This window comes from Podarcis bocagei, assembly GCF_964188305.1.
Source record: "Podarcis bocagei genome assembly, chromosome: 11".
Lineage (NCBI taxonomy): Eukaryota > Metazoa > Chordata > Lepidosauria > Squamata > Lacertidae > Podarcis > Podarcis bocagei.
The window spans coordinates 43,683,482-43,705,236 of NC_138136.1; the positions used below are offsets into that span (position 1 = coordinate 43,683,482).

Genomic DNA, 21,755 nt, shown 5'->3' on the forward strand with positions numbered 1-21,755 from the left:
TTAACCCTATAATTACATGATCATTACTACACCAATATCTCCATATTTCAGAACTAGGACCTGAAAGAATACAGTGGTTTGCTTAAACTAGGGGTGGGCATTCCAGATCTTGTTGGACTCCATCAGTCCCAGCTTTGTTGTTGTTGACATTTTACAACATGATCTCCTATTCCAGGCCAGAAAATACGGTATGAAATAAGAGTAAGGACAGGAATCTTTTTGAGCCTGTGCAGAATGCCTCTCCCCCACCATGATTGGCTACAGGGTATTGCGAGACTTCTAGTGTTAAACCAGCAGCAGTTAGCATGGTGGAAGTGTTTACATGACCTCTGTGGTGTATCTGAAGCAAAAGGGTGAGAAGTGAGTCGGCAGTGAGGTCAGCGTGGTGCAAATGTACTGCTGGGGGTGCTGTATTGCCTCTGCCAGTGCATTCACACTGTGCTGCCCTCACCATTGTCTCAGCCCTACTCTTCTGCCTCCTGGTGTGCTGCAGCAGCACTGGTGACAGGAGGTCAGGCAAGCATCACTGCCCTGCTGAATGCTGCTGTGCAAGGAGGTGAGGAATACAAGCTGAAGGAACACCCCAGAGTCTGCTGTCTAGACAAGTGGTGCAAGCAAGCCTAGTCATACATGTCAAAGTCAAAAGCAACAACACCACTTCATCTAGCTCTCAGTAGTATAACCAAAGTGTTGCTTTATTGTTTCTTAGGGAAGAGCAGTAGCGCAGTGGTGGAGCATCTGCATTGCCCAGATTCAATCCCTGTCATCCCCTTGTAGAGTTGATTCCAAACTTTTGGCCATCAACTGGAGATAAGAGTTGGTTTGCTGTAGTGGCTAAGAGTATGAGCCATCAAGTCCCTGTTTAAAATTTCACTTTAGCCATTAATTCACTAGGACCTCAATCCTACATGCTTATCTGGGTGTAAATCTCATGGGTGGCTTACTCCTGAGGTAACACGTTAAGGATCACATGGCAATATGGATATAAACATACCGGACTACCTTGCAAGAATGGTGTAATAATTACTGAGCTAAAATGGTTCCAACAGTTGAGAGCTAGTACAGAAATGCTAGAGGGGTTGTTTTAAAAACAAAAAGCAAATTAGTAATAATTATTCCGCCCAAGGAGTCCAAGGGAGCATACCCAATTCTCGTCCCATTTTATCTTCACACCTGCCCTGCAGGGTAGCCTAGGCTGAGAGTGTCTGGGATAAGGTCCCCAAGCAAGTGTCATGTCTGAATGGGGATCAGTCTCCCCAGTTCAAGAAGAAACCCTGCACCCACATCGGCTGCCTAGATTTATAATCTCTTCCTCTTCATCTACACCCTTGGTCTATATATAATCCACAACAATTTATTGTTGTTGTTATAAAGATAACTCAGTCAGTAGACCATGAAGCCCCACAGTGAGCAAAAGATCCCTACATTTCAGGGGGTTGGACTAGATGACCCTCGTGTTCCTTTCCAACACTTACAATTCTATGATAATAGAATTCTATGATACCAATAACAAACTTAGTTGGTCTCTAAGGTGCTACTGGAAGGAATTTTTTAAAATTTTGTTTTGACTATGGCAGACCAACACGGCTACCTACCTGTAACTAATTCTATGATAGTCTATGAAGATCCAGCCCAAATCCAAAAAGGCTGTCAAGTCTCACAGGTTTCAACAGAAGAGAGTTAAAAGTGCCATTCACACACACCATGATTGACAGCAGTGCGACTAAGTTTTCCAGATCCACCAAAAGTCAAGCCCATTAATTTCAATAGGCCTGCTCTCAGCAAAACTTAGCTGAATGGCATCCTGCGTTTTCACCAGCAGAGAAGAGGTTTGTTTGTGTTTTCCTCCCGGAAAGATTTACAAATATGAGACTTTTCTTTCCGATGCTGGTGGGGGTTTTTTTGGGGGGGGTGAGCAAAGAGGCGCCCTTGCTTTGCAAGCGCCGCGCATCCCGCTGCAGTTCAGGACTTGGCAGAAGAAGCGCGTCCCGAGGCGACAGCAGAAGCTCCTGCCCTGCTGCAGCGGGCGAGTTCCCACCTGCCCGACAAGAAAGCCGCCGACTTACCTGAGCTGAGCAGCAGCAGCAGCAGCAGACGCCTCACGCAGCGTCCTCTCGCGCCCATAGTTCCCAGCGGAGAGGGGACCGCGCTGGCGACTGTACCAAGCCGAAGAAAGAGAGAGGGGAGGAGGGTCGAGGCGAGGGCGCAAGGTGCAGCTCGGCCGCGGCAGGCGAGTGAAACGAGCTGCGCGAGCCACCAGAAGTCGTGAGAGGGCAGGGCAGCTCCGCCCACCGCCGGCCACCCCCGCCACGCTCCTGCTGGTGGAAGGAGCCCCCAGGGAGAGAAGGCGGCAGCCCCTCCCCGTTTCCCTCGCCAACAAACACCTCCTGCGGACCGACGTCGCCGCCCAGAGACAAAAAGTCTCTCAGGGCCCGCGCTTTCCCACCACAAACGCGCGAGCTTCCTTCATTCACCTGCCTCATAACTCGAACTCCGAGCACGCCCCCCTCTGAAAGCTCAACTTTTTCGTCTCACAGGCCGGCCAGGAGTGACGAAAACGGGCGGCTGTTTTGGTTGGCGCCCGTGGTGCTGCCAGGGCAGGACTTTAGGGCGGATGGCCAGGACCCTATTCAGCGCAACTATATTTTAAAGCCAGTGAAGTAACATCTAAAGAGAAGTGAACATAAAAAAGGAGATTCTGTGTCTAAAACAACCCTGAGGTGCCAGCCTGATTCTTTTCGAACTACAACTCCCATCAGCCCCTGCCAGCAGGGCCAATGGTCAAGGATGGTGGGATGTGTAGTCCAACAACCTAGAGGGCACCAGGTTGGCAAAGACTCGTGTAAAATTCCTTAATGCGCCCATTAGTGCCTTCTTGAGCGGAGGGATGACTAAGAATGTGTGGGCTTTTTGTTACCGCTTCTCCACAGAATTTTCCTAGTATGCTGTACCTGCCTGTTCATGCCCACTTTTGCCACTGCATGCAAAAGAGACGCCCAGCAGAGGACCATTTTTGTACCGCAGTTTCCTTTGAGATATCCGTCACCTAAGCTTCCATAAACAGATGTAAGGAAGCTCCTTCCACTGTCTGAGAACTGGCTTAGTGTCGGGATCTATGATGTGAGTCTGGAAGTCCCAAGGCTGAAATTTTGCCTTCATCACAAAGCTGGCTGGCCTTCCAAGCCATACTTTTTCAGTGTCGCCTTTTCCACCTGCACTATAGGCATAATTATACTGGCCTATAATTTTCAGGGGTGCTGTGAGGATTACATTAAGTTCAGATAGGCACTGGCAGCCATTTTAAAACAAGGGTTATTATGTCAGTTCTAAACGGACCCCTAGCTAATAATCTGGCTATTGCATTTTGAACCAGTTGCAGTTTTCCAAGTTGTCTTCAATGGAAGTCCCACACAAGCTATTTACAATAATCCAGTCTGGAAGTAAACTGAGTGTGGAGTACCATGGCCAAATCAGCTCTTTCTGAAAGGGGCTGCAGTTGGGAAGATGGAAAGTGTTGCCCTAGAGGGACACAAGAGTAATGAGGACAAGAGGTGCTCTCACATGGTACAAAAAAAAAAAAAAAAAGTCAAGGACCCTTGGATGGTTAAGTCCAGTCAAAGGCGACTGTGGGGTTGTGGCGCTCATCTTGCTTTCAGGCCGAGGGAGCCGGCGTTTGTCCACAGGCAGCTTTCCAGGTCATGTGGACAGCATGACTAAACCGCTTCTGGCACAACGGAACACCATAACGGAAACCAGAGTGCACGAAAATGTCATTTACCTTCCCACTGCAGCAGTACCTACCAGTACAGTGGTACCTCGGGTTAAGTACTTAATTCGTTCCGGAGGTCTGTTCTTAACCTGAAACTGTTCTTAACCTGAAGCACCACTTTAGCTAATGGGGCCTCCTGTTGCTGCCGCGCTGCCGGAGCACAATTTCTGTTCTTATCCTGAAACAAAGTTCTTAACCCAAGGTACTATTTCTGGGTTAGCAGAGTCTGTAACCTGAAGCATCTGTAACCTGAAGCATATGTAACCCGAGGTACAACTGTATTTATCTACTTGCATTGGTGTGCTTTCGAACTGCTAGGTTGGCAGGAGCTGGGACAGAGCAATGGGAGCTCACCCCGTCACGGGGATTCGAACTGCTGACCTTCCGATCAGGAAGCCCAAGAGGCTCAGTGGTTTAGACCACAGCATCACCTGTGTCTATGGCTCAGGTTTTTCTGACAGGTGCACCCTAGAGACCATAATAAGTGTTCCCTGAAATATGCACACCAGTACTAGTACCCTTTGTAGAGCTGCAATTTCCAGAGTGATTTAACGATCCTCTCTTCCCAGGGAACTTTGAGAATTGTAGTTCTGTGAGCGGAAATGGCATTTCTTGACAACTCGGAGCACCCTTAACAAACCACAGCTCCCATAATTCTTTTGGGGGAGCCATGACTATTAAAGTGTAATAGTTATTTAAATGTATGGTGCATATGCAACCCATATTGTATAAATAGATGAACAGGGACGTGGGTGGCGCTGTGTGTTAAGTCCAGTGCCTAGGACTTGCCGATCAGAAGGTCGGCAGTTCAAATCCCTGCGCCGGGGTGAGCTCCCGTTGCTCGGTCCCTGCTCCTGCCAACCTAGCAGTTCAAAAGCACGTCAAAGTGCAAGTAGATAAATAGGTACCGCTCCAGCGGGAAGGTAAATGGCGTTTCCGTGCGCTGCTCTGGTTCGCCAGAAGCGGCTTAGTCATGCTGGCCACATGACCTGGAAGCTGTACGCCGGCTCCCTTGGCCAATAAAGCGAGATGAGCGCTGCAACCCCAGAGTCGGTCACGACTGGACCTACTGGTCAGGGGTCCCTTTACCTTTAATAGTTATTTAAATGTATGGTACATATGCAACCCATATTGTATAAATAGATGAACAGAAAGAACAGCAACAACAAATTTTCCTGCCCATATTGGAGACATTTAGCTGAATGTTAACCTTGATACAATTCCAGTAGCCAATAGACTACTCAGAAACACTTGCCATAAAAATCTCATAGTAAATAGCTGGGTTGGGGTGGGGACTCTCTTAGCACACCATGAAGCCAGTGTCATTTATGTCTTACCAAATGTTTTGTGTTTGCATTTTTCGTCTTAGGATGGATTTTCTGTTTGAAAAACTCTACAGATTATTTCAAGACATAAAGCCAAAATAATTTCTGGCTTATCTTTAAACAAATGTTGAAGGAACTTATTAATATTTTGAAAGATAACACTGGTGGCTTAATGTCGCCAGCTCATGAATGAACAAAAAAGGAGTGGAAACCAACAAGAAGGAGAAAAGTGTTTATTCAAGTGACAATTTCCATAGAAAAAAAGGTACAGTTTTACCATGTTATCATAATGGACGATGATCCATTGAAATAAAGTTACTTAAATTCATTGATTTTAACAGGTCTCCTCTGGGTATATCTAATGTTGGCTATCACTTTTTGAAATACACATTCTTACACTTTTGTGGACTTTTGCTACATCTTTTTGCTAAGAGAATATTTTTTTTTCCAAATGGACTTCATTTCTGACATTTATTTTTTAGAAACAAGCCACTTATTTTATTTACTTTTTTTTATAATGGCTCTGCCCTCTAAAAATCGGGTTCATGCAGCAAGAACTTGAGGAAATGCACACCATGAATGGGCAGGATGTTTTCCTGGAGATGCGGTGATTCAAGATATGCGTCTCATCTGATAAGGCCACCCCCTCCATGCGTGCTCACCCTGTATCAACACAGAATGTTGCAACTTCTTCTGAGGAACATTGTTAAGCAGTGTGGGAGAAGTCAGTGAGTCATTTAGATCTGTGCCAGTAAGGAAACTCTTAGAAATCCATGCAAAAGATAATCTTGAATTTGGACGCTTACATGCAACAACAATCATTTGTCCTTTTAATTATGCCAACCTTTTCATATTCTGCACCTGTGATCAAAAGGTTTGTAGTGTTGCACTTTCAAATTTCTACACTTTCAAATATCAAGAAAGCTGCTTCTGTTGTGGGAAAATCTCCAACACCAACGTTTTGTTCCTGGAAAAACACATTTTCCATGAAAGAGGGGATTTATACATATACATATACATATACATATACATATACATATACATATAATGACACACAAATACCTGGAGTGTGCTTTCCTTCTTTTTAATAGAGCAATTGCAAGAAGAATGTAGAAAGACCAAAAATAAAAACAAAAAACCTGTGCAGAAGCAAGCTCTTCTTTTCCACTGTTCTCTAGCTTTAAAAATGTGTATCTCAAATAAATTAAAAAAATTAAAACATTGTCCAGTAGCAGCTTAGAGACCAACTAAGTTTGCTCTGGGTATAAGCTTTCTCAGATAAGTTGCACAACACCAATGCCATAATGCTCATTCGTACCTGTTCCTCTTCTTCAACTCTAGCATGAGGCCCTATCTGCACTCAACATTTAAAGCATCATCATGTCACTTTAAACAGATCCAACCTCCACAGTATCATCAGCGCTGACTGGAAGCAGCTCTCCATGGTTTCAGACAGGGGTGTGTGGATGCCAGGGACTGAACCCAGGATATTTTGCATGCAAGCCAGGTTCTCAATCACTGAGCCATGTCCCTTCTAGCATTATGGTGAAGAAGCAGAGTCGAAGATAAGAACATAAGAGCCCTGCTGGATCAGGGCCAAGGCCCATCTAGCCCAACGTCCTGTTCTCACAGTGGCTAACCAGATGCCTATGCTTGGGTGCAACAGCAATATCCTTTCCTGTGGTTCAGATCTCTCACCTCTGGCTTGCCTAAAGCCACCTGGTGATTACTTTCTCTGCCCCATCAACAATACCTACACCTGACAGGGTTGTTGCATGAAATAATTCACGTGAAGCAATCCAAACAGTAAAATTAAGTCACGACTTCGTCCCACTGATTTCACTGGGTCACAGGTACAACTGATTTGGATTGCAATGCTATATACTTCATTCCTAGAAATGTAATCCCAATTGAATTCAGTGGAACTTGCTTCGGAACAGAAACTGAATGATAGTGTTGTGAGGTTGGATCCAGTTCATTACGATACTAGAAATTACACATAAGGAGGGTGAAATAGAATGAGGGCAAGATTCACTACCTCATCTTTCCAGGTGCACAGCTGACTGATCTTGAGGAATTGCTCAAGAACTGGCAACCCACAGAGTCATAATTATTCAGAAGTCTCAAGTTGTGGGTCTGTCTGTGGTTTCTGCTAAGTTATATTCACTAAACAAAGGGCTCTGTTCATCTTCAGACAGGATTGTGAAATTGTATTAGGAACAAGCATACACAAACAAACAGTATGCATTCAGGAATGAACTCATGGTTTGCTTCAGACTTATGAATGCTACGGATACTATAAAGCATGAATCAGACTCATTACATCAATTTGATATAATCACTTAAAACAATAAATGAAAATTTATTTAACTCTGTGTATACTCAAATATATTTAAAACTAACAGTTTGATACTACTGGAATAAACCTTGAGCTAGCACATTGTTTTGCCCTTCTTCCTGTCTCCTTGTGCTCTCTATTTCAATTAGTTAATTCTCACTTCAGTGCAAACCATAGCTTGCTGCTGCACCCAGATCGGTAACCCATGGTTTGTGCTTTCCTTCTGAACTAGGATTGTAAGCCAGTTTGAAGTTGGCTCTACAATCCTAGGTTGAAGGATTAGTGCAAACTGTTATTTCCCAGATCAGATGTAATGGCAAGCTTTTATTTATTTATTGCCAAACAGTAAGTAACTAATTGAAAATACGATGGGACAAGGCTGGTTCCTGTGGTTTGCTGTCATGTGTGAACTAGCTCTCATGTACGTGTTCATTCTTGGGTATAGGAATAACCTACCAACCAAGAATAGTGAAAAATTCAGATAGGGTAACATAAAAGAGATAAAACTTTTGAAGTTAAACAATATGTACCAAGCTTACATTTAAAATATCCACATTTATATACACACCAAGCTACTCAAATTGTGAATGTATAGCAAAACATTTTCCTAGTGCAGAAGAAAGGTGATATATTTGGGGAAAGATAATTAGACTTGCATTAAACAGTATTAGATAAAAATATGCAGGCAACTTTCTCCAGTAGAGCTTCACTGTCTTAAATTAGACTAAATGGGCCATTGAGTGCAATCTTCAGGCCACGATCCTAAGCAAGTTTACTTTTAAATTGAGTTCCATTAAAATGAATGGATTTCCCTTTTTTTAAAACGGCTAATTGGAACAAGTTAGTTGTATCTAAATAACCTTCTTGTGCTTTCAGTCACCTGTGGCTAAATTTAGTGGGATTTGGGCCACTGTGTTTTGTGCTCTATTAGGATTTTAAACATTCTATCTATTTCAGTGTATTTCTATAGATACAGTGTACATAATAGTGTTTCAGACAGACACTTAACATAGCTACTGTTTAAATAATTCCTCGACACATAAGTAGCAAAAAATGAAAACCAAGGGAGATCACCTTGCTTCATTGTTGTGCTAGACTGTTGCTTCTTTTTAATTGCTTGATACTGTGATGCATTTCCCTGTAGGAATCAGTGTATAATCCCAAATCTGAGTTTCCATTCCTTTTAATTTATGTGCAAATAACAGGATTCTTGGCGAGTTTTTCTGACAATGTCTTAAATGGCAAGCAACAGAATCTCCAGTGTGAAATGTATGCCGTACCAAACAAATATGTGTGATTATTCATGCTGTGAATTCCTCACACGTCACAATTATGGCCACTTGCAATCTTCATGTAGTTATATGTTAATACAGCTGATTTGTAACCTTATAGCAATAGGGCAACATAGATAAGTTTTGGGTTTGGACCCCACTCCCTCCAATAGACATAATTATATTTGGTCATTCCATGAAATACTTGCTCACATTTCCAAAATCCCAATGTGCCAGTTAAATTGGAAACAAATATTTAAGCAAATATTACATTACAAGCCACATGTATGAGAGGCTCTTTTCTGACCGGCACTGCTTTTTTTTTTATTTTTAAGCAACAGCATTGTCTACAATCCTACCCACCCCCAATATAATTGCCAGATTAATGGAGGAAATATATGACAACCACGGTTAAATGCCCACCAGCACCATAGAGCTCACAACCACCCATATATATTTCCCCATCTCTTAAATGTTCAAAAAAGGTGTGTGCAGATTTGACTATCCTTTCAAAAATCTTAGTGAAACCACAGAAACTAAGTTTGTCTAGGCACAAAACCTCCTTTTGTACAATAGTGAATGAATGAAAAATTTGGGTGGCGTCAGGAATGGACAGCACCAGCACTGCACTTGTATATATATATTTTGATGGTCATGCAATAAATTGATCGAAACACATCTGCGTGTCTCATCATAAATAGAGCAGGGAAATCTTTCCCTTTCAAAACGATGCATTCTGAGTGCTATTCTTTGAAGCAAATGTTTACCGCTCAAACCAACAGCTATATTTGAAATTCAGGCTTACAGTGAAGTACCAAGCTTTGAATTCTTTTACTTATGGGAAATGATTCTGCAACTTCACCCCTCTTTTGGAACAACAGAACAGCAACTTTACAAAACATTTGCTGTACGTATCAGAGACTGATCCCAAATCCAATACTCGCTCTCAGCTTGGGGACGGATGGTTGTGCTGTCTGGGGCTAACGTGGCTGTATTCCAAAATATCAGGAGAGCGCCAGATGGGTAGGAAACCTGTCTTATTAGGAAGTGCATCCCATTTAGTTCAACAGAACACACTGCCCTATAAATGTGACAGCTTTAGAGGAGTGCTGCTCTGAAAGCAAACACCAATTTTTTATTTTTTTTTGGGGGGGGGGATGACTGGGATCTACAGAGCTGCAGAGCTAAGCTAAGCTACCTTCAGCCAGTTGGTCCCAACCCACAACTCCACTGTTGTTTCCTTTCCTCTGTAGACCACTCTCCATTCTGGCCATATCCCAGATTGCTTTTAAAGCTCTCCTCGGTTTTAAAAGGAGTCTGTATGCCCCATGGAAATGGGTTGCTTGAGATGCAGAAGCCCAAAGTCTCCTTAGACACACAAAATGTGCTGTGTGCCCTTTTCTATCATTGATTTGTTGGCTTCATGTGTTTGTATGTGTGTTTGTTTGTGTGTGTGTTTAGTGTTAGGCACTTTCTGTTAGTGTTCAAGAAAACTTTTGTGACCACCTAGATTGCTCCAAGTCAGTGTTTTACAGTCACATTTCTGAGGAAGACCTGAGGACAAGTCCTTGTAGAATTCCTAGTTTTCTTCTGGAGGGTTTCCCCTTCTCATTTCTCCATTTTCTTCCTTAAAGGCCTGTTGAAAAACCCAGCCTGAAAGGAAAGTGGTAACAACATTTTAATCCAGCTTTGAAAACTTGCAGGGATGTACAGGGATGGGGGAAGAAATTCATTTCCGTTTGTATTTAAGGCCAAACTACTTAACATGCACTTCTCTGTCAAGAGAGGTTTTGCCATCAAAATTCAGTTTGGAATAACCGATTAGTTGTTATAAAACATCAGAAATAGGACACTCAGTCACGCAAAGAACAGAAAGACTTGAATTAAGACGATCATTGTGCAACTCCTAAGGTACTTGATTCAAATTTTGTACAGTGGTACCTTGGTTTACGAACTTAATACATTCTGGAAGTCCGTTCTTAAACCGAAACTGTTCTTAAACTGAGGCACAGTTTCCCTAATGAGGCCTCCCGCCGCCGGTGCCCTTCCACCGTTTGGATTCCGTTCTTAGACCGAGGTAAAGTTCGCAAACTGGGACACTACTTCTGGTTTTGCAGAGTTCATAAACTGAATTGTTCGTAAACAGGACTGTTCTTAAACCGAGGTACCACTGTATACATATTAAATCTGCTTTGTGTTATTTCCCTTTCTTTCTTTCTTTGGCTTTGACAAGGGCTCCCACTTGTGGTCAAATGCTTAATGCCACCCAGATGCTTACTGCAATGGAAGTAATCAGTTACTATGTACTATGGGTGATATTCAATGTTAGAAACCAGTGGATGAGTATGAGTAACATTTAGTCAGCATTCTGTAGCTGTAGCTGTTGTCAGCATTCTGTTTCAGGAGCCCTCCTCACCCTTTAGGGTCCCCCCTCCCTTAAAATATGTTTTTTAACTTCTGCAAAACTTCAGGTTTGTTGAAGTCCACTAACACCTCCCTCCTTATGCATGGATAGTGCTATTTTGGCTGTATAAGAACCGACATTTGGGGAACTGAGATCATTATTCCTTTATATGATATTCCTGCTGCAACAATAGAGGCACAAGGCTATCTTTATCAGTAAGATAATATGTAGGGAGCAATCAGATTTTGCTTTACTACTGATCACCCTGATTTTTCACTGAGGGGGGAATAATTCTGAAACACTAAACTCAAATATGGAACGAACAATGTATATACCATACCTTCCATAATGCAAATATAAGCAGCGTAAGAATCAAAAGTCCAGCAAAAACGCTCAGCAGAATAACCCATAGTGGTACATGACCAGGAAGAAGCTCTTTGGAAATTTTAATAATGGTCTGAAAATTGAAAATACACACACAAATAAATCAGTATTTCAGTAATGATGGAACAAGGTTCTAGGTCTAATCTGTATTTAATTGTGTCTTAACACACACAAACTTTTAGTTGTACTTAATTTTTAAGTTTTCATGCAAATACACAAAAGCAAGTGAGGGGGAGGGGAGGAGAGGCTTTTCATAGCCTATTATGTGGGATAATATCCAGGGGAAAGCTGTGTGAGAGTTTTGCTTCTACTAGTTACCTGTGCAAATTAGTGCCGTCCCAAAAAGTGTTTTGAAATAAAAACGGCTGCAAATGATCTCAAGGTTTTGTGTATACAAGTACTGCTGAAGTCAATGAAATGTAATTACCAATCACTTTAGGCTGAATTCACAAACAAGGCATACTAGCAGCACAATCCTATACATGCTAACTCAGAAGTGAATCCAAATACGTTTAATGAGACTTCCTTCCGATAAACTTTGTAATGAACTGCATCCCAAGAGATCTGAGCAGCTGCTGTGTGATGCAACCACAGGCATGTTTACTCAGAAGTAAGTGTTTACTTGGGAGAAAGCCCCATTGGACTTACTTCTGGATAAATATTCAGAGAATTGTGCTGCAAAGCCGCGAATGTTAAAAATAAGCACCCTTATTATGCACTAATTTAACTAAGAGTGCAGTGGCAGAGAAGAAATTAGGTGGCTACTTTTCCACATCATGAAAATCAATGAACAGAATGTTTTTACTACCTTTCCATTTGATTGTAGTTGTGAATCTGGACAAATATTTCTGGACAAATGAGCAGCCAGTCTGCATGTTTACTTAGAAGTAAATTCAGTGAGCCTTATGGCATAATTCATAAGGTTAGGATGGCAGCCTTTTTTCCTGCCTTAACTGGTTTGTGGATTGAGCTTCCAATAAAGAGTCTGGTGGGACTTACCTCTATTCTTTCATTTTCTTTTTTCAATATTAGTAATGAGTTTCCACTCCTAAGTAATGCTCTTACATTGACCTCTGCACTATGAAGATTTGCCTAGAATAAAGCAGAAGAAAAGCAGTTTGATGAAGCATTAGTTTCCAGAGATGAATCAGAACAGAGTATGATTTCTGCTTCTAAGAGGAAATTGTTTAAAACTGTGTAGAACAGCAGGTGGAAAACCTGCTTGAGAGGTGGTTCTGAGAACTACAGTTCTTATCCCACCCACCCACTCAGCCATGTGCTGAGCATGTACCAGTGCAACCCTCTGTCTGATAAAAGTTGCCCCCTCCCTTGACTTATGACATTCATTGCCACTGTCTGCTGTCTCGCTGAGATTGCCTTGGCACTTGCTTCTTGTCCAGCTCCTCTTCCTCACTGGTAAAATGTGGGAAATAAAGGAGCAAGTTAGTGGTTCCTTCAGTTGTGTGCTTTTTTGTAACACTTGCCCCCAGCTGTTCCCCTCCACTACCACCAGAACTACACCAGTGTATTTATTTTATTCGACCATAGGCTCCAGAATAGAGGGTGGAGTGGGAAATTTTCACTGGGACTGTACTGATGTTTAACCCTTTCTCCCGCAGCTGTGATCCCAATGAACATCCCTGTATGCTCCAATGATACCTTTCTCCCATAAAGCTAACTGCAGCATGAGTGATGTATAATAGGGTGTGTCATTTGCATGTGTGTGTGTGTTTTTAACAAGCAAACAAAACATTCTCTGCTACTTTGTCCTGCTTTATAACAGGCTGATTGTCTGTCATTAACCTCTTCTTCATTTATTAAAAGCTAACAGTATCTATTATTATTATTACTTATTGAATTTATAAACTGCCCTATACCCCCTATACCCGGAGGCCTCAGGGTAGTTCACAGAAAAGATCAACATAAAAACCACAATTTTTTGGGGGGGCCTCCAAGAAAGTGGGGCCCTAAGCTATAGCTTGTTTAGCTTATACATAAATCCGGCACTGCAGCTGACACCCAAATTAGGTAGAGCTGATGTGGCTGTGGACTCAGGCCTTGGCCAAATCCAGTGCGCAACCCTAATAGATACATTGGGCAATCATACCTACATATAGAACTGTGACAGTGGCATAGCATGGTTTTGGACTCACGACTGTAACAAAGTTGGCAGTTCACTTACCTTTTTAAAGGTACGTTTCCAGATTCGGAATGAAATGTTCACATGAGTTATATTCGATGGGGCCACCGTACAGTTAATAGATTCACAGCGATAAAAATCACAGTTCTGTTTGAAGGATAATAGACAGACATTATTAATTAAACCTCTGCCAAACATGACTGCCCCAAAGAGCCTGACTTCAGATATCCTGACAGCCATTTTCTTCACCCCACTGAAATACATGTTATTCAACATCTATTATTATATATTATTTCTACTGAAATGCATAGAGTGGCAATCGTATAGGGTATGTGGTGAAAAAGGGTCCCACAGATTCTGAGACAGAGAACAACTTAAACCAGTACGCATATTTCTGACTCATAAAATAATGGAAAAAAGAATCAGTGTGTATTTCTGTTCACTGCAATGGAAAGATGGAGGAAACTCAGATCCAAAAGGCTATAAAGGCCCTCAAAATTATACTCCTAAGAGTATATGCTCACCATATCTAAATAAGGTGAAAACGTCTGTCAATGGGGCTATTGTAATTGCATGTGCTGGTTATCAGAAGTGGCTTACTGGGTGGAGCAGAGCCACAGTGCTTGTTTCCAGGCAGGTGAGTTGCTTTTGCTTATTTATTTATTTATTTGAGTTGCTTTTGCTTATTTATTTATTTATACCCCGCCCTCCCCGGCCAAGACTGGGCTCAGGATGGCTAACATCAAGTATAAAAACAACTGATTAAAATACAACTTAAAAACAGGATTAAAATACAACTTAAAATTTCAGTGGAAGCCCAGTGGAAGTTCATTTCAGTGGAAGCCCAGATCAAAAACTGTTTTGGGGGAGAAAATGTCAAATCTTCACCAAGGCCAACCATCCAGACTGGTCCTACGTGGGCCAGAAAAAAGCCAAGGAAGTCCCCAAATAGGGGTTCCATCACAGAAGGAAAAGGAAAGAGGGGGAGGGGATCAGGCTGATTCCAAGTCAAAGGCCAGTAGGAACAACTTTGTCTTACAGGCCCTGCAGAAATTAATCAGATCCTGCAGGGCCCTGGTCTCATGAGGCAGAGCGTTCCACCAGGCCGGAGCCAGTGTTGAAAAGGCCCTGGCCCTGGTTGAGGTTAATCTAACTTCCTTAGGGCCTGGGACCACTAGGGTGTTGCTATTTATGGACCTTGAGGCTCTCCGTGGGGCATACCGGGAGAGGCGGTCCCATAGGTAAGAGTTATTGGAAGCGGCAAGGCAATGGTGAGGTCAGCATGGTGCAAATGCACCAGCAGGAGAGCTGGATTGGCTCTATGTACATTTGCACTGTACATACCTCCCTACCATCTCACTGCCCCTTCCTGCCCCTCCCACTAACCTGCTTCTCCTTATTATGCATTTCTTACTCCTGTGCATAATATTCCCAGCAAAGGCTAAGAAAAATATGATTATGATTACAGGTGACAATGACAGGGAAATGTTTGCTAACATAACCCAAACTGAAACTAGTCATGTCTGTGATAATATTCAGCCTCCCCAAGCAGACAGACATTCAGAAAAACGTACTATTTTTGGATCCTTTAGAGGGTGTCTTATTCCTGATGTCTCGAAGGGAGGGTCACCACCAATTCTCAAAGGATTTGTGGAGTGGCTGGAATTGCAGTTTACATTCTGTTAGCGGAGAAAGCAACCACGAAACAAATATTATTGGCAGTCCAAGACAGTTTTAACAATGTTTAAGTTAATTTCACAAATAAGTTGGCTTATGTCTCTGCAGTTGTTATAAGCTGTATAAAGGATCAGAAAATAGTAATTTAAAAAGCAAAATAATTTTAAATAGAAATAACACAATAGTGCTGTGCTAAGAAAAATTTACCATAATAAACAGAAAAGGGTACAGCAAAGTGTGCTTGGACATGTAAAAAGAAATTTCTTGCCCAGACCACAATATTTGGTCCAAAGCTAGAGACGACATCATGGATTTTCTGGTTTCTAACCTGAACAGAGGAGACTGTTCTATTCTTATTCCTTAAACTTTCTAGTATTTTTTTTTATTTCATTTACCAAAATTTATATGCCACTTGTAGCAAAAACTTCTAAGCGTTTTGCAATAAATATTAAAGATTATGGTTTTCCATTTTCCATTTAGAAAAGTCAAAGGAAAGAGACATGGAACTTCTTGTCATTCACAATATTAAATCCACACAATGCAGATAAGAAGCTTAACTTCCAATTACTGGGCAATGCTGTTTGCATATAACTAACTTACCTCTGAGAAAGATATTGCAGTCAGGTAGAGGATATAGTTTTCGACTGAAGTCAGGTTAGGATATAAGATTTGCAGTGTAAGCGGCGGCATTGGAAAATGGTCACCTTTTTCAATCTATGGACAAAAGGATGGAAGTTTCACTTTGATTAGTCCATTCAGTGCCAATGGCCTCATCAATATCCAGCACCATCCTACTCCAGACCTCTTTGAACTATAAGCTGGGGGGCAATGCCTATTGACTGTGCAGAATACAGAATACTAGCTATGGTTTGGCACCTGCCCATAGGATATTATTAGTTCTTGCAATCCCAAAGCCTTACAACATCAGATCATAGTATACTCTGTATAAATTATATAATTTCATAAATGGTAAATTAAATGGCATAAAAGGGTAAATTATAAAGAACAGCTGTCATACTTTTTGATAAATAAATGGCTAAGAAAGATGTGCCAAGAAGTATCTCGGCTCTTTTTTCTGGCTAAATATGCTACTCCTGGATTAATACACAGAGGTACAAATATGTAACCAGGACAAATGGTCTTGAAATGTATGGATGTATCCATTTAAAATGTAAGTGGGGGGTAATTATCTTACTTTTGGCTCTGTTTGAAATTAAATTTTGAATATATTCATGAGTGAGGATTTGACTTTGCTATCACTCTTGTCTCCCACTGAATCTCTTTCACCCCATGCCAACACACTGACTGAAATCGAAAATGGCCCTTCAGTCTAAGGTGCCTAAGAGTGGGTTACAAAACACAAGTGATACAGTTCAAAACCAAATAAAAACAGTGTATGAAACAAAACCCATATTTTGACAATTAGAAAGTTGACCACCACAACCTGTTTTTCAACCGTCAAAGGCTAGGGTAGATTTACATAGGCAAAATTTCACTTTTACACACACACACACACACACACACACACACACACACACACGGAAAAGAACAGCAGCCAGTAAATGCTTGCAGGCTTTTTCTTACCATGTAGTTTATGTTAATTTCATCTCCGATGTTCTCAGTGGAATTAATATATTTAGGGAAAGTATCATTTGCAGCAATAATGATGTGAAATGAACTGGGTTCTCTGAAAAAGAAACAAAAGTTTTCAAAATTTCCCACATACATCAATGCAGTAACATAAAATCCTCAAAAGGTAGATCAGTGCTCAATATACCCATGTTTTTAGATAGGGGCTGGTGCTGATGCTGAGAAAACCATGCAGTAATTAAACAAAAATCATGCTCTTTCACTAACATCCATAGATGTCAAATACAGCTTCTAGTGAACATGGAGAATAGATGCACCTCTTAATCCTGGCTTTTGACACTTGAGATGTATATTTTTAGGCCTCACCTTATTTCTGCAACTGTAAATTGTTTTAAACTGTTTTTAATATTTTGTTTTAATGTTGTAACCTGCCCTGGGACTCTAGGGTGAAAGAGAGGTAATAAATAATTAAAATATTGAGAGGGCTTCCCATAAGCATCTGGTTGGCTACTGTGGGAACAGATTTCTGGACTAGATAAGCCTTTGGTCTGATCCAGCAGGGCTTTTCTTACATCTTATGTGGGATAGAATATGTGCCTTTTTGCTTCAGGTGAAGCTATGTCTAAGGCTGAAATCCTAAACATGGTTATTAGGAAGCAAGATTGTCTGAGAATTCAGCTGAAAACAGAAATGGGAGCAGAAATTGTTCCCTTATGTGTCCCATGTCTAGAACAGAATTCAAATCACCAAATATGATTGGCATTTGCTGTATTTGCTTTCAGTTTGATGTGTACAGTATTTTCACTGTGTTTCCTTTGCACTGAAACTTATGTGGTGGAATCATGTAATGATGTAGCAATGCATGTAATTCATTACATAAATGATGTAACTTACATACACCAAAACAGACACCAAGTAGAATAATATAGTTTTTGTCAGATGAACTGCAGCAGAATGAAAACAGTGCTGCATGTGACCAATACAGGGTGGGACAGAAAACAATGCTTCTTACATCCCTAGTAAGTCTTGTGGGAGTTATGTCTAAGTAAAATTGCATAAAATTATACCACCAGAGTGCAATCCTATACCCACATGGGAGCAAGCCCCGTTTGATGATACTTCTGAGTAAATATGTATAGAATTGTGCAGTAGGACAATTTTGCTCTGGCAAAATATATAGAGGTACCTTTTAAATATTAATCCACTTTCATATTTGACTTGTATTGCAATGCTTCCTCTGTTATCTGCGAGGGTCTCTTCGTGTTCTTCACTGTCACTGAAACGAAAAATTAAGATCAAATATGAAATTCATGCACTATAGGTAGGTCAGGTTTTGCTAGACTGAAATGCTTGCTGTTGTGGATTAACACATCTATTTGTCCATTGCTTTAAGCTACAGCAGTTTTTAGCATAAAATGAGATATGTGTCCAAAAATAAATTATATCGGACTAAGCTCCACATTCAGGTAAAAAACTTGAAGAGAAACTGCTGAAGACATAGAATTGTCCTACTACCCAATAATTTTCTTCTCTGGAATTTCTGGCAACAACAAATATTGCATCAGGAAATAAAATGATTATAGCTGAGCAGTTGTTTGAACCACAGAGCTCAACTTGACAGACATTAAATTATGTTAAAGTATAAATCATTTTTCTGAACACTTTGCCAAGGGGCAGCTATAAAACCAGATGCACTTGTACCTCAAGAATACAGACACATAGAATTGTAGAGTTGGAAGGAATATCAGGGATCATTTGGTCCAATTCACTGCAGTGCAGGAATCACAACTAAAGAGTCCTTTCAGAAGGCCACCCAACCTCTGAAGAGGAGTCCATCACCTTCTGAGGAAATCCATTCAATCACTGAACAGCTCTTTCCGTCAGAAAGTTCTTCCTAATATTTAGCCGGAATCTATTTCTTTAACCTACTTGATTTGTTACCATCCATGTAATAAACAGCTACTGTCAGTTTATAAATGGGGCCTTCATAAACGTTCTTATGGAAATGGTATCTCACTTAGTAGCCTAGGAAGCAAAATTGGGCATTGGTGGGGAGATTAACAATACACTACAAATAATGGTCAGAACTAACCTGGTGACAGAAAACTGAATCACAGTATTTTCCAGAAGTGAAGACACATTGAATTGGAATGCTATGTCGAAGAAGATCTAAAGGAAAAGTGCATCAAATTAATGGTGTTCACAATTATTTGAAACAAAATGTCTAAATTGTAAAATAATGTTAATAGAAATAGAAAGCAGTTTATAGTCACTCCCCAGATGCAGAGTATGGGCTGAAAGCACGTGAGACTACCACCTTGCTAAAGCTAAGCAGATCTGGGTTTGGTGATTATGTGGATGGATGACTGCCTTGTAACCCCATGCACAATGCCTTGGGTTCCATGACGGAAGACAGGATGAAAATAGCACCTAAAAATGGCCACACCTGGCCTAGGGGGCGGGGCCCAGACTCACCAGCTCTACTAAAGAGGCTCCTCATGAGGCCAGAGAAACATTGCCCGGCTATTGTTTTATTGATTTAATATTCTGTAAACTGCTTTGAGATTTTTATTAAAAATATAAAGCGGTATGGAAATTTACGGTAAGAAATAAAAAAATAATAAATATTAATAAATCAGGTGTCCTATGTGCAGACACACAGAACTGTAAATTAGTGGAACTACAGTGGTACCTCTACTTACGGACATGATCTGTTCTGGGGTGCCATTCTTACCCCAAAAAGTCCGTAAGTAGAGCACCACTTCTGCGTGTGCACGTGACATGATAGAGTGCTCCTGCACATGCACGAAATGGCAAATCTGGAAGTAAACACTTCTGGGTTTGCCGCATTCGTAACCTGAAAAAACTCAACATGAAGCAAATGTAACTCGAGGTATGACTGTAAATGACAAGACTGGAGACCCACCCCATTAAGAATGAGGGCTGCACACCAAGTTTGCCCTCAGGCTGCCACTGAACCTTGTCAGGAAATACAGCCGCAAATTCTGATCATTTAGAATTGGGTGCTGGTCTGAAAGGAGGGACACAAACGCCAAAGAAAATGTGACTCTCAACTACAGATGCATGTCTAGACCTTTCCAGTAGTATTTTAAAATCTGAACATGGAAGGGGCAATGTTGTATTCCATTAAAGATCTCAAGGGGGGAAATATCCATTTCATTTGTTCCTAACTGGAGTGGCCTCTCTCTCCCTCCCTCCCTCCCTCCCCTCTACCATAAGGTTACCAGACGTCCCCGTTTCCCGGGGACAGTCCCTGGATTTACAAATCAGTCCCCATACAAAATCCATTGAAGTTGAAAAGTGTCCCCGGAATCATTGAAAAAAATCTGGTGACTTTACTCTACCACCTTCCCACCTACAGAGAGAGAGAGAGAGAGGGAGGGAAGGAGGGAGGGAGGGGAAGGAAAATTACTCTAGCGTAATGTTGTGCTGTATTTTCAGTCAGTACAATATCTTAACTCGGAACATTGGTTCCAATTTTATACAGTCATACCTCGGGTTAAATATGCTTCAGGTTGAGCGCTTTCGAGTTGCGCTCCCTGGCGACCCGGAAGTAACGGAATGCGTTACTTCCGGGTTTCGCTGCTCGCGCATGCGCAGACGGTCAAAATGATGTCACACACATGTGCAGAAGCAGCAAATCGTGACCCACGCCCGCGCAGATGCACAGACGCGGGTTATGTTCGCTTCAGGATGCGAACAGGGCTCAGGAATGGATCCCGTTCACGTCCAGAGGTACCACTGTATAGCGAGTTGTACCGAAGATTGCAGGAGTGAACCTAAGAACATAAAAAGAGCCTGCTTGACCAGGTCAATGGCCTAGCATCCTGTCCTTCCAGTGGCCACCCCGATGCCATGGCAAACCCACAAGCAGGACCTGAGCACCAGAGCCCTCTCCTGTAGTTTCTAGTTTACAGTGGTGCCTCGCAAGACGAACGCCTCGCAAAACGAAAAACTTGCAAGACGAAAGAGTTTTCCGTTTTTGAGTCGTTCCGCAAGACGAATTTCCCTATGGGCTTGCTTCGCAAGAAGAAAGCCCATAGGGAAATCTCCGGGGACCTCTTTTAAAATGCTGGCGGTCGGGAGCAAAGACTTTCGCCCACCGCCGGCCTTCAGAAGAGGTCCTGGACCTCTTCTGAAGGCCGGCGGGGGGCAAAAGTCTTTGCTCCCCCCCCCCGCCTGCCTTCCCGGGACAACGGAGACTTCTCCGCTGTCCTGGGCGATCTTAAAATGGGGACAGCGGGGGCTTTTAAAATGCTGGCGGTCGGCAGCAAAGCGCTCCTGTCCCCGGAGCTTGCGGGGCGGGAGGTGGGGAGAAGGGCTTTTCTTCCCACCGCCGGCCTTCAGAACAGCCTTCTGAAGGCTGGCGGTGGGAAGAAAAGCCCTTGTCCCCCCCCCCAGCCTTCAGAAGAGGTCGGGGGACAGACTGTCCTCGGACCTGGTCTGAAGGCGGTTTCCATAGGAAAGCATTGATTGATTTCCAATGCATTCCTATGGGAAACCGTGCTTCGCAAGACGAAAAACTCGCAAGAAGAAAAAACTTGCGGAACAAATTAATTTTGTCTTGCGAGGCACCACTGTACTAGTATTCAGAAGCACATTGTTTTCAATGGTGGAGACAGAGCATAGCCATCATGTGTAGCAGCCACTGATAGCCTTATCCTCTATGAATTTGTTGAATTCTCTTTTAAAGCCATTCAAGTTGGTGGTCATCCCTGGCTCCTGTGGGCGTGGGTAGCATAGCTTACCCATGCAACCCATGAAGTCGTGATTTCTTTTATCTGTCCTGGAAGGCAGCTCGCAATGGCTCTTTCCCTTCTCCCCCCGGAGCCCCCT

The 21,755-nt window shown here is 42.1% G+C and overlaps 2 protein-coding genes across 2 annotated transcripts in view; both read right to left on the reverse strand.

The window, feature by feature from the left end:
* ITGA2 (integrin subunit alpha 2) overlaps nt 1-2,271 on the reverse strand; it is a 59,801-nt gene extending 57,530 nt beyond the window's left edge. The window contains exon 1 of the mRNA XM_081213296.1: nt 2,067-2,271. Within this exon, the coding sequence (XP_081069422.1) occupies nt 2,067-2,124 (58 nt within the window). The 5' untranslated portion in view covers nt 2,125-2,271. The remainder of the gene's footprint in view (nt 1-2,066) is intronic.
* A 3,042-nt stretch (nt 2,272-5,313) lies between these two features.
* ITGA1 (integrin subunit alpha 1) overlaps nt 5,314-21,755 on the reverse strand; it is a 68,190-nt gene continuing 51,748 nt past the window's right edge. Inside the window, exons 22-30 of the mRNA XM_081212682.1 lie at nt 18,991-19,067; nt 18,085-18,174; nt 16,893-16,995; nt 15,909-16,022; nt 15,206-15,310; nt 13,674-13,778; nt 12,491-12,583; nt 11,448-11,564; nt 5,314-10,356 (exon numbers count right to left, since the gene is read on the reverse strand). Of these exons, the coding sequence (XP_081068808.1) occupies nt 10,312-10,356; nt 11,448-11,564; nt 12,491-12,583; nt 13,674-13,778; nt 15,206-15,310; nt 15,909-16,022; nt 16,893-16,995; nt 18,085-18,174; nt 18,991-19,067 (849 nt within the window). The 3' untranslated portion in view covers nt 5,314-10,311. The remainder of the gene's footprint in view (nt 10,357-11,447; nt 11,565-12,490; nt 12,584-13,673; nt 13,779-15,205; nt 15,311-15,908; nt 16,023-16,892; nt 16,996-18,084; nt 18,175-18,990; nt 19,068-21,755) is intronic.